General features: G+C 51.3%; 1 protein-coding gene across 5 annotated transcripts in view; it reads right to left on the bottom strand.

The window, feature by feature from the left end:
* Positions 1-2,369: 2,369 nt before the first annotated feature.
* Positions 2,370-15,635, bottom strand: part of DIP2C (disco interacting protein 2 homolog C) — a 362,893-nt gene continuing 349,627 nt past the window's right edge. For all 5 annotated transcript variants that reach the window (XM_033403063.2, XM_049705659.1, XM_033403064.2 and 2 more), the window contains 5 exons: positions 13,263-13,320; positions 11,754-11,828; positions 9,761-9,935; positions 8,080-8,203; positions 2,370-5,474 (listed from right to left, as the gene is read on the bottom strand). In XM_033403063.2, coding sequence (XP_033258954.1) covers positions 5,222-5,474; positions 8,080-8,203; positions 9,761-9,935; positions 11,754-11,828; positions 13,263-13,320 — 685 coding nt within the window. In that variant the 3' untranslated portion in view covers positions 2,370-5,221. The remainder of the gene's footprint in view (positions 5,475-8,079; positions 8,204-9,760; positions 9,936-11,753; positions 11,829-13,262; positions 13,321-15,635) is intronic.

Here is a 15,635-nt window from a genome sequence, read left to right as displayed (position 1 = left end):
TCCCACAGATCTGAGGGCTGCACCTGGGTCACAACATCAGGACTTGAGTGGTTCAGACAGAAGCCACCTGGCCCTTTACAAACATGTCCGCCACCCCAGCCTTAGCAAGCTGGTGAGGATCCGGTTCAACCCTCACTGGAGCTGTTGCCAAGATGCAGCATAATCAGTGTGCCATTGCCCGTCCAGGTGTAACTGCCCGCTAATGACCAACGGTTTAACCTTAACCAAAAGCGTCCCTAAGACCCGTCAAGACCGGCCAACTCACCTCACAGCCCACTCCTACCTCCAGGAACCCCAGCCGGTGACACCCTGCAGCCATTGTCCAGGTGACGCTGACCTGAAAGCCGTGCTGCCCCCTTGGTGGCTAGGAGCTTTGCTCCGCGAGGAGAGCGTCTGCCTTTGAGGATTCACCCCCTGGCTCTCAGCTTCGGATGCTTTTGAGGCTGCCTGACCTGTGGGAAAGCCCATTGGACAGTGGTCAGGACAGGTGGCCTCTGCCCTCTCACGGGAGGCTGAGGAATGGGATGCACAGCAATGCTGCCCCTTGCCCCCCAGGTTCAGGGAGCATGGACAGGGCTCAGGGACCGCCAAGGGTGACTTGACAAGACGCGTGGGTGCATCCAGTCCCTCGGAAAAAGTCCCACCGGAATGCAGGGAGGGGGCAGCTCTGGCCGCACATGGCCCTCACCTCACTGCTCCGTCCCGGGCTCCGCCGAAGTGCGGGTCCCAACGCGGTCCTCGTCCTCCTGACGGTCAGCAGAGCAGGGATGCATCAAGTTAGCAGACCTCTGCCCCTCAGCGGCTCCCCCGCATCTCCTGAACGTCTGCTCGGGCTGGTCTGGCCCGCAGAGAACACATGCCCTGGTCCCCCCAGGGAAACTGGACAGGCCCAGAGATATCTGTCAACACGTGTCAACACCAACACGAGGTAGGGAAACGAAGCAACACGAGGGGAGCTGAGGCCAAGCCTGGATCCTCTGCGCCCGCACTGCCGGGCTTCCCTTCCCCCTTCTCACTTTCCATTTCTGTTCCTTTGCTTTTCCCCTGGTCAGTCTGTTCCCCGAGCCCGACAGCCCCACGTGGGGCCCCGCGCTCTCTTCACAGGTGACGAGTGAGGAGCCGCGGAGTCGAGCCACCTGCTGGCCTCCTGCCCCGACGACCAGCACGACTGGCCCGGCCGCAGATGCCATCCATCTGCTAGAGGCCTCTGTGCCAGCCCTGGGTGGGCCTCCAACTCTCCCCCCATGAACGACCGAGTTGGGGGTGACAGTGATGTGCAGGATGGAAGGGGGAGCCGAGGGGTCACTGAGACACGGGGGATCCACCCCAGCCAGAGGAGCTGATGCGTGGACCACCTCGAGGGGTCACCACCGCCAACCACCGCTCGAGGCAGCACGGCCGACCCAAGTCTCTCGCTAAGGTTCGTACTGACTTGGTCTTGCCCAGCTATTCTGTTCACGGATTAACCTTAAAAACGGAAAGACAATAAGAGGAGAACTGAGGAGCCCACTGTACTGGAGCCAGAGCGCCGTGACGGGAAAGATGCCCTCTCGGGACCCAGCGCCCGCCTGCGGGCCGGCAGGAGGGAAAGGGCTGGCCCACCGGTGGGGACGGGGGCTGTGGGTTCTGCTGCGAAGATGTCGTAAGTCGAGACTACAAGTCACAAAAGACGTGGGTGTCAAGGAAACGGAACCTCTCTCCTCGGAAGCAGTGACACCACGTTCCTTGAGGCGGACACACCACCCGACGTGGGACACCGAGACAAAGAGGACGGTAAGACCCAGAATGATGATTGACCAGCTGATCAAACTCCTGACTGTGTCCCCAGACCTCAGCATCGTGCTGGAGGACGCAAAACGCAGCACCAGAAGAAACTCTACGCACGCACAGGAACACACACTCTGCACAAAGCACGGCCACACAGGGCGGTTCTGTGTCAGCAACGTTCTGAGTCACCCAATGCAGGTGGTCTGCACCAGCCACCCACTTTTATACCCCCCATTAGCGCGGGACGGTCCTGGTACAAGTGGAATTCTAACACAAAGGCACTCGGGTGAAGCCTGTCGATCTGTGTGCAGAATCAGTTCTACTGATTTTCACGTGTATTAGACTTAAGCTTTTGTAACCATTAGGCTGGTGGTCAGTTAACCCGCTACTACTTTTTTTTTTTAAACGTCTTTATTGGAGTATCCCGCTCTTTCCAAGAGATGAAGCCAAGATCAAAACAAAGATAATCTGGGTTGGAATCGTCAGCGAGACCTATGTCCTGGCAAAGCTTCCTGCCGAGGAGCAGCAGAGAGTATGTGCTCACAGACGCACACTCCTTGTTCCTAAAAGTTACCAATAATCTGTACACTTGGAGCAAAATGTGAACAAATATATTTAGATATATTTAAAAGAATTAAAAAAAACATTTCACAAAACATTTGTTGCCATAGGAAGATTTTTAGCAATAAATGCCCACATCAAAATTTAAACATTGTTCAAAGTATGATTATCTATACTGATAAGTAATGCAACAAATTATGTAAACAGAGTCAGATACATTCCTGGTAGGAGTCACTTCCTTCCTAGGATGGAAGCTGGCCCAGTTTTCCAGGGGACCAATTAAGAAACTGCTATTTTCAGAGCAACAAAAATAAAAGCTTTTATTTGTTCATTTGAATATAAAACAGGCGTTATCACAGATGTACAAAGCTTACTGGTGGTTTAACATACGAGAAGGTTGCCGTCCTTTGCACATAAAAATTTTGTTTGAAACCGTGATTGGTTGAGTACATGAATTTCTCTAACCAGTCACCACACTATGAAATAACGCTGCTAGCATCCAACTGGTAAAAGGGACCGTTTCCCTTGGGTAAAGTGTCAAGCAGGATTAAATAGATATAATAAACAAGCACCATGAGGAAGCCGCCCTGTCGGGTTGGTCTGAGTCTCAGTGATCACTGTGTACCCTCCTGTGTGCAAGGTGATCACACGGTTTTGTCTGACTTCAAAAGCACAAGGTCACAAGACAAACACTGGTTACGTTCTCATGAATGACTCATCCACAGCACAATTCCTAGTACAGAACGATCTTCCTTTATTGCTAAACGGGTGGTACTTAGTGTCTCCTTTCCTTTTTCTTGCACAACAGAACTTGGATCCCAGCCCTGAGCCCTCTGGACCTCGACGCTGACACAGGACAGCAGGACCAACCTCACCCCACCTCGCTGGGCCTCGCGAGCCACCTGCAGTCCTGCTTCCTCATCAGTGTCGGACCCGAAACCTTAAACCCCTCCCCCTACACAAGGTGGGCATGTGTGTCTTTTCTGTGTGTGGTGGGGTTTTTTCCCCCTTAGGAAGCGAAAGACTGTGGGAATGTGTATCTGAAGCATGGAGAGAAATATTCATACACAGCAATGAAGTCAAACAATATTTTAAAAATCAAATAACTTGTGGAGATGGAACAACGCACCCCACATGCAGACAATTTTTTTTAAATGCCACTTAAAATTTTAACAGCAATTAGCCTTGGATCTCAGAAGTCAAACAAAACTCTCTTGTAGCAAAGGGCTCACTGCCAGCACACAGAGCAAAGGCAGATAAGACAACCTCACAGAAAGGGTCTCAGTCTCGCCAGCAGCAATCTTAGTCATGCAGACCTGACACAGCCCCCGTGGGGCGCACTGGGGCAATTACAAAGTGAATCTTGCTCGGACAGCTGATACTTCTTCCTGGCTGGAGGCAGACGGGCTGATTCAGTCCGGGAGTGTGCGAGGAGCTCTGAAAGTTCCAAGGCGTGTGAGGCGGCAGCAGCAGCAGCAGCAAGAGATGGAAATCAGAAGTGTGTCCTCGCAGGAGGTGCGGTGACGGGGGTGGGGGGTGGGGGTGGGGGTTGGGGGCCTCCTGCCCCAGCCAGTGGCTCTGTTGTCCTGGCAGCGGGGGCGGCTCCCCAGGCACGACCCCCTCCTGGTGAGTCTCTTCCCTTAAAGCCGCTGAGGGAGTCAGCACAACCTGCTGCAAATGACCACAGAATGACATTCCTTTCATACCGAGGACCAAAAAAAGGTGACACAAACAAAAATGATGGGAACATTGTGCAATGACTTCTTGTGGCCGAGAGAGCGCGTGCTGTGGGCCAGCTGCTCCCCAGGCCGTGCAGTGCGGTGGGCACGCGGCACTGACAATCCGTTGAGACCCCGCAGCAGAGGGAAAAGTGCACGTCCAGCTCCGATCTGCCACCTTTGAGGCGACAGCGCCACTTGCTGGTCTCTGGTTCCAGAGGAAAGGTTCCGACTGTGCTGCTGGCTGTCTGGCCGCGCACACCAGCAACGGGCGAGAGTCTATCTACAGTGCAGTGGAGGGGACGCCATGCAAGTGACAGGTTCTGCGTTTTAAACTTTAAAATCTCCTTTGTTCTTAGTGAATTTATATTTCATATATATATATTTGTTGTGATGCTATCCACGCAAGATAATACAACACTTTTTATATTAGCAAACATTACAAGACTTTAATATTCTTGAATGTTTTCTCTGTTATACTTCTAAAGAGATCAAAATAAATTAAACGTTTTGTACATAATTACATAAGTAGTTAACTTATTTTATCATTTTAGTTTAGTACAAAGATATCTGCAAGGTAATTGCCGAAATACACCTTATTTATAATTTCTTCTCATTCCATGCTAAAATTCGAAGGCCGATTATTAGCCTGTTTCTTCAGCACATTTCTGACAAAGAAAGCTGCTAAAATCTAATTGGAAGGTGCTATTTGGAAGGTTTTCTCGTACCTCAACAAACTGTCCTAAAAGGATGAGCTCCAGCAATGGCTTAAGTTAGTAGCAGGTCCATGGCATTAAGATTTCATGACACATTAAAACAGAGAAAACAATTCTTTGTCACACTACGTAAATTGTTTAAAAGAACCCATCTGGAGGGCAGAATATTTTTTTTTAATTGCTAGTTTGGCTTAACAAAATACCACATTTACGAAGAAAGCACTTATTATCCAATAATTAAAAAAAAAGAAAAAGTTTTTGAAATGGGCTTTTCCAATAAACTGAAGGCAGTAACGCAAAGTCCTTCTGAGCAAACTTCACATTTCTCGTCTCATCCCCGTGCCGATCAGGACGAGTGGAAAGTCTCCTCCCCACCGCTTGGCAAAAGCTCCGCTCGGGAACTCGCCCTGGCGTCTGCACACTCGCGACACTGAGCAGATGGCCCGCCTCTGGGAGTGTCTACATGTTGTAGGCCACGTAAATGGGGTCCAGCTGGTCGGCCAGGAAGCCGTCGCGGAGGTGCATGCGCTGCTTCTCCCCCCGGGAGTTGATGGGGATGACGCCGATGTCCACCACCACCACCACCCCCACCACCAGGTAGTGCTCCTCCAGGACCACGTTGGTCACCAGGGGGACCAGGTCCAGGGCTTCCTGCTCGGACCCGTCGAGCTCAACCACAACCACCAGCAAGTTTGTCCAGGTGAACACAGCACTGGAAGAGAGAGAAGCATCACTGTACAGCGGGGCTTGAACTTAACGATCCTGTTTTCTTTTCCAGACGTTCCATTGGGTTCTTTGTGGACCTGCCTGGGCGCTAAGCCTCCTCAGGCCTGTTGGTCCCTGACCGGCTCTCACACTCCCGTCACGCGCACCTCCTACCGACCTGCTCTCGCGGTGGCAGCCCCACCCCTGCCCTCCCTGGATCCACACACCCCTAAGGGTGGAGTCTGTCCCGCCAGGTGATTGGGTCAGCCTGCAACATGGTCTGCGGGCTTGTTACTGAGGCTAGGACAGCGGGGGCACTGGGGCTGGTCCTGACTTGCCTCTGCCACCAGGGGGATGAAAAACATGTGCAGAAGAGGTGCCAGCCCCTGGCCCGCCTGACCCGTGGGCTCCAGCCATGCTGGGGTCCGATTCCTCAGCGGTCGACTGTAGACCCAGGGCACATTAACTGATTCCTGTTTGAAGTACTGAGTTTAGGATGAGGGCAATGCGGTGAGACCTGACTCATGTGGGGTAATTCCTGGAGAACTCCAGAGATGCACCCAGAAGTGTCTTATTTTGGATCTTTCAACAGGAGTGCCACCCGGAGTATTCTGTCTGCCCAATTTGTAGACGCCTAAGAACAGTGTTTTACACGTTAAGCCACTTTAACATCACATAGTTGGGCTTTTAAAACGTGGTTGTTTAAGAGCCTTAACACACACTGCCCTTGGCCACCAGAGCCGCGTGGAGGCCAGGCCAGGCTCTGGCGCCCTGCAGTGGGCTGCGGGGATCTTTCTCTTGCCAGACACAGAGAAGGTTCCATCTCAGTTGTGAGGCAGGAAGTATCTGGGAACATTCACTATTGTTTTCTGAAAGCACAGAGTATGCCTATTAGGAAAAAATGAATATTTTGTTCAGTATGGCCAATGAATACATGAAAATGAAAGGGAAACACTGGAGAATGTGTTCAGCAGACCCCTCCTTCTGGATTTTGCTTTGTGACGAACGTGTACGCCTAAGGGAACAACCTTGTGGGGAGCTGTTCCCGAGAAGAAGGGCCAGTGCCGAGTCCCAGGGCACAACTCCCAGGCACCGGTCACCGCTCCACAAGGGCAGCGCCTTGAGCCCGTGAATCACATGTGGCAACTCTGACGTGCGCTGGGGACAATCTTATCCTGGCATTTGAAATCGATGGCGCAGCATCAGGACCAGCTCAGACTCCACAGTTAACTGGGGAGGGGGTTTGCCAGGAGGCCGCGGGCTGCTGCCAGCTACTCTCTTTCCGCCGGAGCTCTGCTGGGGGCCGCGGTGGCTGAGAGGGCCGGGGGGCTGGACTGTACTCAGTGAGGCAGTCACAGATGTGACCTGGCATCACATCCTTCTTTCTCTGCATGAAAGTGACGGATGGGGGCACCCTGTGGGGGGGCCACAGGCAAGGGGGAGGGAAATAACAGAACAGTTGTGCTGCACAGACTCCAACAGAGAGAAACCCTTCGGAATAAAATGCAGCTTTATTCCACGTCACGGCATCTAAGCAATGCTCAGAACAGAAAGGAGAAACCTACGAGGGGCACTCCTGCCACACACTTTTAAGTGGAAACGGCACCTTTTCAACTACATAGAAAATACTCGAGGGAGGCAATACAAGCCAGTCAAAATTATTTTCTTAAAAATACAAAAATTGAAGGCTGTGATTGGTATTTATAGCTATTCAGATGGAAACTGAGGTGGGCCCCTGCCAATGTCTGGGCTGATACCTTTCTGGGGTTTCTGCCCTGCCCTCCTCGACACACGAGTGGACAGGCAGCTTTGGCAGGCGGAGGACTTGTGCTCCAGACGGGCTCCGTCACTGCTCGCCCTGAAACGCGGCACCAAGTGGGGACGAGGCGCTCCCGTCCACCCGACTCTTCTGTCTGCCAAGTCCTCTGTGCAGTGCAGTGCGTGGCCAAGAACACCAGCCTGCGTCAGCTAACAAGAGGCAGCCGACAATCTCAGACCAACCCACCTGCCGAGAAAACTGCTCCCGAGGGGTTTTGGAACAAGCCTCCCCTGGGGCTCCTGCCCTGAGCTTCCAGACCGGCTCCATCAGGCCTCTGCCAGTTCAGGGACTAAGGGAATGAGCACACCTGCAGCCAATGGTGCTGAAGCCACTTTTCACTCTCAAATGCCACGTAAAGGCCCCGAGGAGGTCGTTAGCGCTGCAGCCCCCAGGCCAGGCGGTGATCTGGGCACACTCACACATCACAGCCAACCAAACAGACAGGGAGAAGCGTGGCCTGCAAGGCTCCTCACCCCCAAGGACGGCTGGGGTGGGTGACTTGTCACTGACAACCCAGTGATGCTGGCAAACGCGGCCCCTCCTGGAGCCTAAGGTCTTCCCACAGGCAGGCTGCGTTTAGGCTCCCGCGGACAGTCTATTTCCCCTACATCACGCCTTCCTTAACAAAAAACCAAATAAACGGCTCCCTGGAAACACTGCCCAGCCGTCTGTATGTCACTCTCGGGAAAAGCAACAACTCTGCACTAGGAGTGCTCTTCGGAGGTTCAGATTCACCCTGGAAAGCTGACTCCGCCCAGGACCCCGTGCCCTCGGGCTGCCGCCCCCTCCTCACCATTCCGTGACGCTTTTGTGGGCTCTGATGACGGAGGTCTCGATGTCTATCGGGTGATACCTCATGCCGCGCAGCTCCATGGCCTCATCTAGGGCCCCCACCACGTAGAGGGCGTCGTGGCGCTCTGTACGGGGAATGGAAACCGTGTGAGCTTCACCGCAATGCCGCTCAAACCGCTTAAAAAATAAAAAAAGACTACCCCTGAATGCGAAAGAGATGCAAAGAAAAGATCACTGAGCAAGGGATGCTGTCTCCCTTCTACCAGGGAAACTCTGCAGCCCGAGGCTTTCAGGGAGAAGGTGCAGGCGGAAGTGCTGCCTGGCTCAGCGCTGGCCGCACGCCTGCACGTCCCTCCCCTCATCCCACAGGAGTAGCCTCCACACGCCGTCAAGTGCGTTATCACACAGCCCTCAGCAGCATCAGCACCGCCGGGACACGGGCCAGCAGACCTGCTCCTGGAGTCACATGGTGAGGACCCAGCACAGCCCAAGTTATGCCCAGTTCCCTCTGGTGCCAGCACATGAGCTCTTAACTCTCTTATTACTGCACGTCTGGGCGGGAAGAGGAAGCATAGTTTATGAGAATGTTCATGAACAAAAATTTCCTTAGCTCGTGTAATTGTTCAATTTATTCTCATCAGCTGTGCAAACCTTGGGATAATGACAACATGCAGTCTGTCCATCTTTCCTTAAAAACAAGGAGGCATCTTTAATCTTTAGACTAGTAAATCTATCACGGTGAGCTTGAGAGAAGTGACTGACATAAAACACTAGAAAATAAAGCTTTTCCAGTTTAAGTCAGATGAGGTGGAGGCAGTTACTTGCTGGCTTCTAACCACAGCTGCCGTGGGGTATCCCACTGTTCCAGCCCCCGGGCTCCGCAGGACGGGACCTGCCCTGCCTCCTGGGAGGTCTGGGTGTTGCTAAGCTTAGTTCTTCAAGGAACCCCAGATAGCATCCTCAAGTAAAACAGTCTATGATTTTCCCAAATTGAAAATGCAACACCAAAGTATCCTGCACTTTTCCCCTAAATTCATGCTGGTTCAGCCAGGTTGGCACAGCCCCCATCAGACAGGTGGGTCAGGAAGGCTCAGGCCCCATCTCTATGTAATACCCAAGTCCTGTCTCTGTTTTTAGTGAAATAAAGAGCGGAGAAAGGATTCCAGGATCAGCAAAGACCTGAAGAGCAGGCAGGCTCTTAATGTGTTAGTTCTGCGTAACACCCACGCCCAGTGCCAGCCCCTCAGAGCTGCTGCTCCCCTCAGGCACCTTGCGGCACCAGGCCTGCTGGACAGGTGCAGAAATGCAGAGCGCCCGAGGCCAGCGCCTCCTGCCCTGGAAGAGAGTAGCAGGGCTTCAGGAGGGCCTGGGCTGGTGGCTCCAGGACTGGCGACAAGTCTGTGAGCTGCACTTACAGGCACTTGTTGTGGACAACATGGCACCTGGCTCTTGCCTCTGGTTTTAAATGTGTTCCTGGCTCACATGGGAGCACAGAGCACGCGACATGCAGCTTCCACTGCTGGATGCACATGCCCTGAGCTGGCGCTCTCTCACCCTCGGCTGTTTTCAGGCTGGCTTGCAGCAAGCATGCACGCATGCACGTTCTCCCGGGATTGGGATCCCAAACCCCAGATGGGTTTCCGGGGTCTGAGGACCTTCGTGCCGCCTGTTGGGACTCTCACCTCCGTTTGCATCAGTGAGTTCAGTTCTCCGCAGGAACCCCAAATAGCCTGTTCGTGCCCAGATGGTCTGTGTGTCTCCAAAACTTAATCTTGAGTTGAAGTGATCTGACTGGAGGGATTCATCTCCGTAAATAGTGAAATAACCACTGGCATTGTGGGCACTGTGAACCCAGATCTGTTAAGGAAGCAGAATATAACTGGATAAGTTAACTTGAGATGATCTCCAGGGCAGAAGCTGCTTTTACAACTCAATAGATTATATTCCGTGCTATTGAAACTGTCCTTGCCCTCCAAAAACAAGACGATTCCAGTTTCTGGGGAGACACAGATGCCACAAAGTTTATTGAAATGAAGGCATGACAGCAAGCTCATGGCTGAGCAAACAACCAAGCCATCATCTGTTGAGAATTCTATTAAAGCAGATGGATTGAGGGCTTTTGAAATAAACATCAAATGAACGAGGTTGTATGAGTTTCCTTGTATTTATTCAAATGTACCGACTGTTTCTAAAAAGCAAGCTGGAAAAATGTTAAAAAGCTTTGTGATTTATTTTCCCTTTCACTTGGTTTGCATACTTTTGGGAATATTACATTGTAATAAAACAACACAACACAAAACAAACTCTATCAGGGAAAGGCATTGTAACATCAAAAAATGGGGGACAAAAGTGCCTGAGTGTGGAAATGGGAACCTGCTGACACGGTGCCGACCACGTGGGCTGAGCAGAGCCAGGGACAAGGCAGAGGAGCCCATCAAGTCCGCACAGATAAGGCCCGGAGGAGCCGAGGTCTAGCCAGCGGCCCTCAGTCGTGCCTGCTAAGCAACGAGGAAGCAGACCAGAGACGGAGGGCACCCCGTCGAGCGACGGGAAGGAAAACCATCTCTGTTAAGACACGTTCCCAGTAGAACATCAGGGTGCAGTGGTCCCTGCCCCTCCGCCCAGCGCACCCGCTCAGCTCCAAGCAAGGCCGCCCGCTGTGAGGACAGCACCCGCCGGGAGCATCTCCAGGTGCCCGAGATGGCGGGTGCTACATCCCAATTTCATTCCTAGACATGTATTTAAAGGAAATCCCTAAAATATAGTGAAGCTCACAGACTAGTTCTGATCTTCACATAGAGAGAGACGAGTGAGGGGCCAAAAAACTGTCCAAGAAGAAAAAGGGTTTGGGGAGTGAGCAGTGGTTAGGACTCACGCCTCATCACTGTTCACCCCTTTACGAGGTACACACATGTGCCCAGGGCACCACTCCAGGAGAGTGGCGGGGCTGGTGTGCTGGTCGGGTGCCAGCTGTGGCAGCCTTTTGTGTGTGGCCAGAACGGGTCAGAGGAAGGGGGGGAAGCTGACCGAACAGTGGGCGGCACCTGCAAGAGGGTCCTAGAGGGCAGGACAGGGTCACTGTGGGCTTGGCCTTGGAGAGGAAAACGGGGGTGGGGTGGGGAGGGGAGGCAGACATGTCAGAAGAAACAAGTCCATCAGGGAGAGAGAAGGACAGTGTAAGGCAGAGGCGGGCACACCTGGCCGGCCGAGCAGGGCAAGCTGCGGGGATGACGGCCCAGGAAGGGTCTCCTGCAGCCACACGCAGCCAACAGCGCGCAGGATGAGGGGGCAGGCGGGGAGTCACTGGCCAGGTTCATGGTCAACACAAGGGAGCGGAAGTGACTTTCTGACCCAGATAAACACCTGTCGTGTCCCCAGCCTGCCTGCCACGGTTGTTGGTGCTGTTACGATTCTGGGGTTCGCAAGAGTCCCTCTGCACGTTCTCCACCGTGTTCCTGATGAAGGACTTCCCTGCTGTGAAAGCAGCAGGCACGTGGAAGACAAACCAAGGGCTGGGAAACAAGGAAACTCAGTCCACTCACATGAAGTTTCCTCTTTTCTAAACTTTTGAAGAGAATCTATGATACTCCCTTAAGGAAATCCTACTTTGTAATCCTGAACTTTCATGGACACCCTGTACCTCACCTCACCCAGGTGTGAGTCCCCAGAACTCACCTCACCCAGGTGTGAGTCTCCCAACGGTCCTTTTGTTTCTGGATTGGCAATTATGATCCGAACCCCTGGAAGTATCTATGTTGGAAAGAAGAGTCTCATCAGCGGACAGACAGGTAGATACTGCACAATCAACCTTGACCTTGCTTTCATGCCATGTGCCTATTTTCCTGATTAAAATGGTTTAGAAAGTGAATGGCTTTAAATCAAAATTATATACCACAGCATTATATAATTACAGCAAAACAATTACATTTCATTGTAATTATTACAGTGACAGAGCCTGTGTTAAAGTGCTCCTAAAATTAAGAATTTGAACAAAAACATGATACATGATATAATTTAACAGGCTCAATGCTTGCAAAATAGGATTTAGTAGAGCTGCTCTGTGGTGTCCAGAAGAGACGGCCGTCACCACCCATGCGTCTGCCGAGCCACGAGGACACCGCGCCTGCGGCTCTGCCCCTCTCCTCCACCACACCGCCCACTTTTCCTGCTGGTAAACAGCTTCTAGTACAATGTCGATAGGAAGCACCTCCTTCTTAATGGACGTTTAGCTCAGAAATGCTCCACATTCCACTGAAACCACGTAATGAAGCAAAACCTGATTCTGGAAATTTAGAACAGAACCCGTCTCAGTTCAGCTAATTAACACTGTGCGGTTGAGATAAGGCAACACATCTGTGGTGAACGCTCCTGGAACACGTCTGACGAACGGCCCGCCAGACCAACTTGGGTGGGTGGGTGGGTAGCGCCGTGTCCCACCTTAGAGCCAACTTAGTACCAAGAATTCTAATGGGCAGTCATGTAGACACAGACTGTAAAAGGTCCAAAAACAATATGCTTTTAGAATTATGTTAAATGGAGAAGAGATCTGACGATTGGAGCCAAAAAAGAAAAAAAAATCTTCAATTACGTTTAAATACGTTTCTTGCATTTAGTTCTATAAACAAGATAACCACTGTTGCAGGAACAACTAGCTGTCCCCTGATAACCATTCTCTGTCCAGCTCCACAGTAAACAAGCCCCGATTGTTAGCCAGGCCCGCAGACATTCAAAACCAATGTAGTGCTGCCAACCTGCCTTTCAGCTGTGGGTGACAATGCCCAGGGATACTTAAGTGTGAGTGAGGCAGCTGAGGAGCTGTCCTTACAGTCTGCACCTTTGGCCTCCTCCTTTTTCTGCTTCTCCTCCTCTGGCTGGAATGTGCAAAGGAAGGCTGGAGCTGGAAAAACCACTCTAGACCCTGAGGCACCCTTGGGAGGGGAGGCCAAGACATAAGATGTCACGGTCCCTGGTGGTTTCTTCTACATGAGAAAAAAACCTAACTCATTTAAAACACTGTCATTTTGAGTTTCTGTGCTCATGGCCAAAACCAGTCCTGATATACTACATTCAAGAAAACTTTTTTGAAAAAAAAAAAAATCTACCATCTATTTCTTGAATTTTCAAAGCCCATAAACTGAGACTCATGTTTATATGGACATGCATACGCCTTCCTTCAATACTTACTTTTCCTGATTCCATTAGGGGCAAACTATGAGGAGATCCTCTTTCTACTAAACGGACTCTACAAAGAGAAACAGAAGGTGTTACTGTGTTTTCTGTACCAGCGGTTCCCTTCCTCCACATCCAGCACTTGGTCAATGCCTGGCAGTCTGATGGGGAACATTAACTCTGCTGATGAGCATTACCCAACGCAAAGATAGTCTAGAAGTCAAAGAAAAAGCAGTCGATAGTAGAGAGGAAACGGCGAGGGCCACCACACAGGCCACGGAGAATGGAGATGCAGTCCCACCTACCAACCCGAAAAATGACTGGGAACGATTCTGCATTTAAAGTAACCGGGGGTCGACGTAGCACTTGCAGAAAAGGGAAAGTATAAGGATTAAACTGCATTCCTCAACGAGCTGCCACCCCTGTGACAGCGATGCCTGGTCCTGAAACACTCACGGCCCTGCCCCTGCAGACCACAGGCAGGGCCTCAGACACAGCTGCACAGAACCCACCTCCTCAAACAGGCACACGAGAGAGGACCGGCCAGTTCAGACAGCAAAAGCTCCTTTTAGAAAAGAAGCTCTTTTCCGTTTAAAAACTATTCACTGGTGATTTAATCTTAAAACTGTGGAGGACCCTGGTGCCAGTCACAACCTGAGCTCGCTAAGTCCTTCCCAGCTGTGTTATTTTAACTATTCTGTGACTGGGTTTACATCTCTCCATGTTACTGTGAGACTGTGACGCTGACCATCCACCTACAGGCAACTTTTATTTAAGGAAAACGGAGTGAAGGGGAACCTGCTGGGATGCCTGACTGCAGAACAAGGGGGCGTCAGCAGGAGGATGGGGCCAGGGAACGCGGGATTGTCAAATTCACCAGCACGACCCATTCTTTGTACCAGCACAGATCTGCCCCCATAACTGATAAGTGTGGCTGAAGGGGGATGGGCAATGAAGGAAGGACCCTGCGAGGCACAGCTTGGTGGGGCTCCTTCGCAGGCTCTGCTCCGGTCGCCCAGAGTGAGGGTCCAGGGCGCGGATGACAACATGAGCAGGAGGAGGGCAGACAGACAAGGTCCCGACAGAGAGGGGTGTGGGTAGGGCTCCCGTGCCGGCAGGCATCCTGGGGCTGCAGGCCTCTGAAAAGCAGCTGAAAAGCTCTTACTTTCAGGCAAAGGATGCCCTGCCTTCCAGCCAGCCTTTGGTGTGGTGTCTCGTGTGGCTGCAGACAAAAGGAGCAGAGGAGACCCTGGGAGGGCTGGAGGTACCTGAGTAGCTGCAGCAACGATGTAATGAGTGGAAGAAGTCACTGCAGCAATTCTGGATCACTTGATACCCACCACATGCTTCGGCATTTGTCTCTAGGAAGACCCTGATGCTGACAGCAAGAGATGAGGGCTATCAAAGAAAAACCACCTAGATCTTATACTACTTAAGCCTTCCAGAATGTGGGCACACCTCCTTTTATTGCACTTTGTTTGCTTTACTGCACCTCGCAGATACTGTGTTTTTTGTTTTTTTTTTTTAACAAATTGAAGGTTTGTGGCAACCCTGCATCAAGCAAGTCTATCGGTGCCATTTTTCCAACAGCGTTTGCTCACTTCATGTCTCTGCCACATTATGGTAGTAATTCTTGTAATATTTCAAACTTTTTCATTATTACTATTGCATTTATTATGGTGATCTGTGATCTTTGATGTTACTATTGTAATTGTTTTGGGGTGCCACGAATTTGCCCTTATAAGATGGTGAACTTAATAAATGCTGTGTGTTCTGATTGCTCCACTGACTGGCCATTCCCCGTCTTTCTCCCCCTCCTCATTCCCTGAGACACAATGATACTGAGATTAGGCCAATTAATAACCCTACAATGGCCTCAGTGTTCAAGTGACATTCTTCTCAAGGAAACGTCACGCATTTCTCACTTTAAATGAAACAGTAGAAGTGATTAAGCTTGGTGAGGAAGGCAGGTCTAAAGCTAAGATGGGCTGGAAGCGAGGCCTCTTGCACCACCAGATAGTTAGCCAAGTTGTACATGCCAAGGCAAAGTTCTTGAAGGAAATTAAAAGTGAACATATGAAGCAGCCTTATTGCTGATATGGAGGAAGTTTTAGTGGTCTGGATAGAAGATCAAAATAGCCACAACATTTCCTTAAGCCAGAGCCTAACCCAAAGCAAGGCCCTAACCCTCTCGAACTCTATGAAGGCTAAGAGAGGTGAGGAAGCTGCAGAGGAAAGTTAGAAGCTAGCAGAGGTTGGTTCATGAGGTTTATGGAAAGCAGCCTTTTCCATTACACAAAAGTAAAGGGTGAAGCAGCAAGTGCTGATGAAGAAGCTGCAGCAGGTTATCCAGAAGATCTGTAGCTGAGATCATTCATGAAGGAGACT

The sequence above is a fragment of the Orcinus orca genome, chromosome 2, assembly GCF_937001465.1.
Source record: "Orcinus orca chromosome 2, mOrcOrc1.1, whole genome shotgun sequence".
Lineage (NCBI taxonomy): Eukaryota > Metazoa > Chordata > Mammalia > Artiodactyla > Delphinidae > Orcinus > Orcinus orca.
Note: the sequence above shows the minus strand (reverse complement) of the source record. Positions and strands in the feature narration are given on the sequence as shown.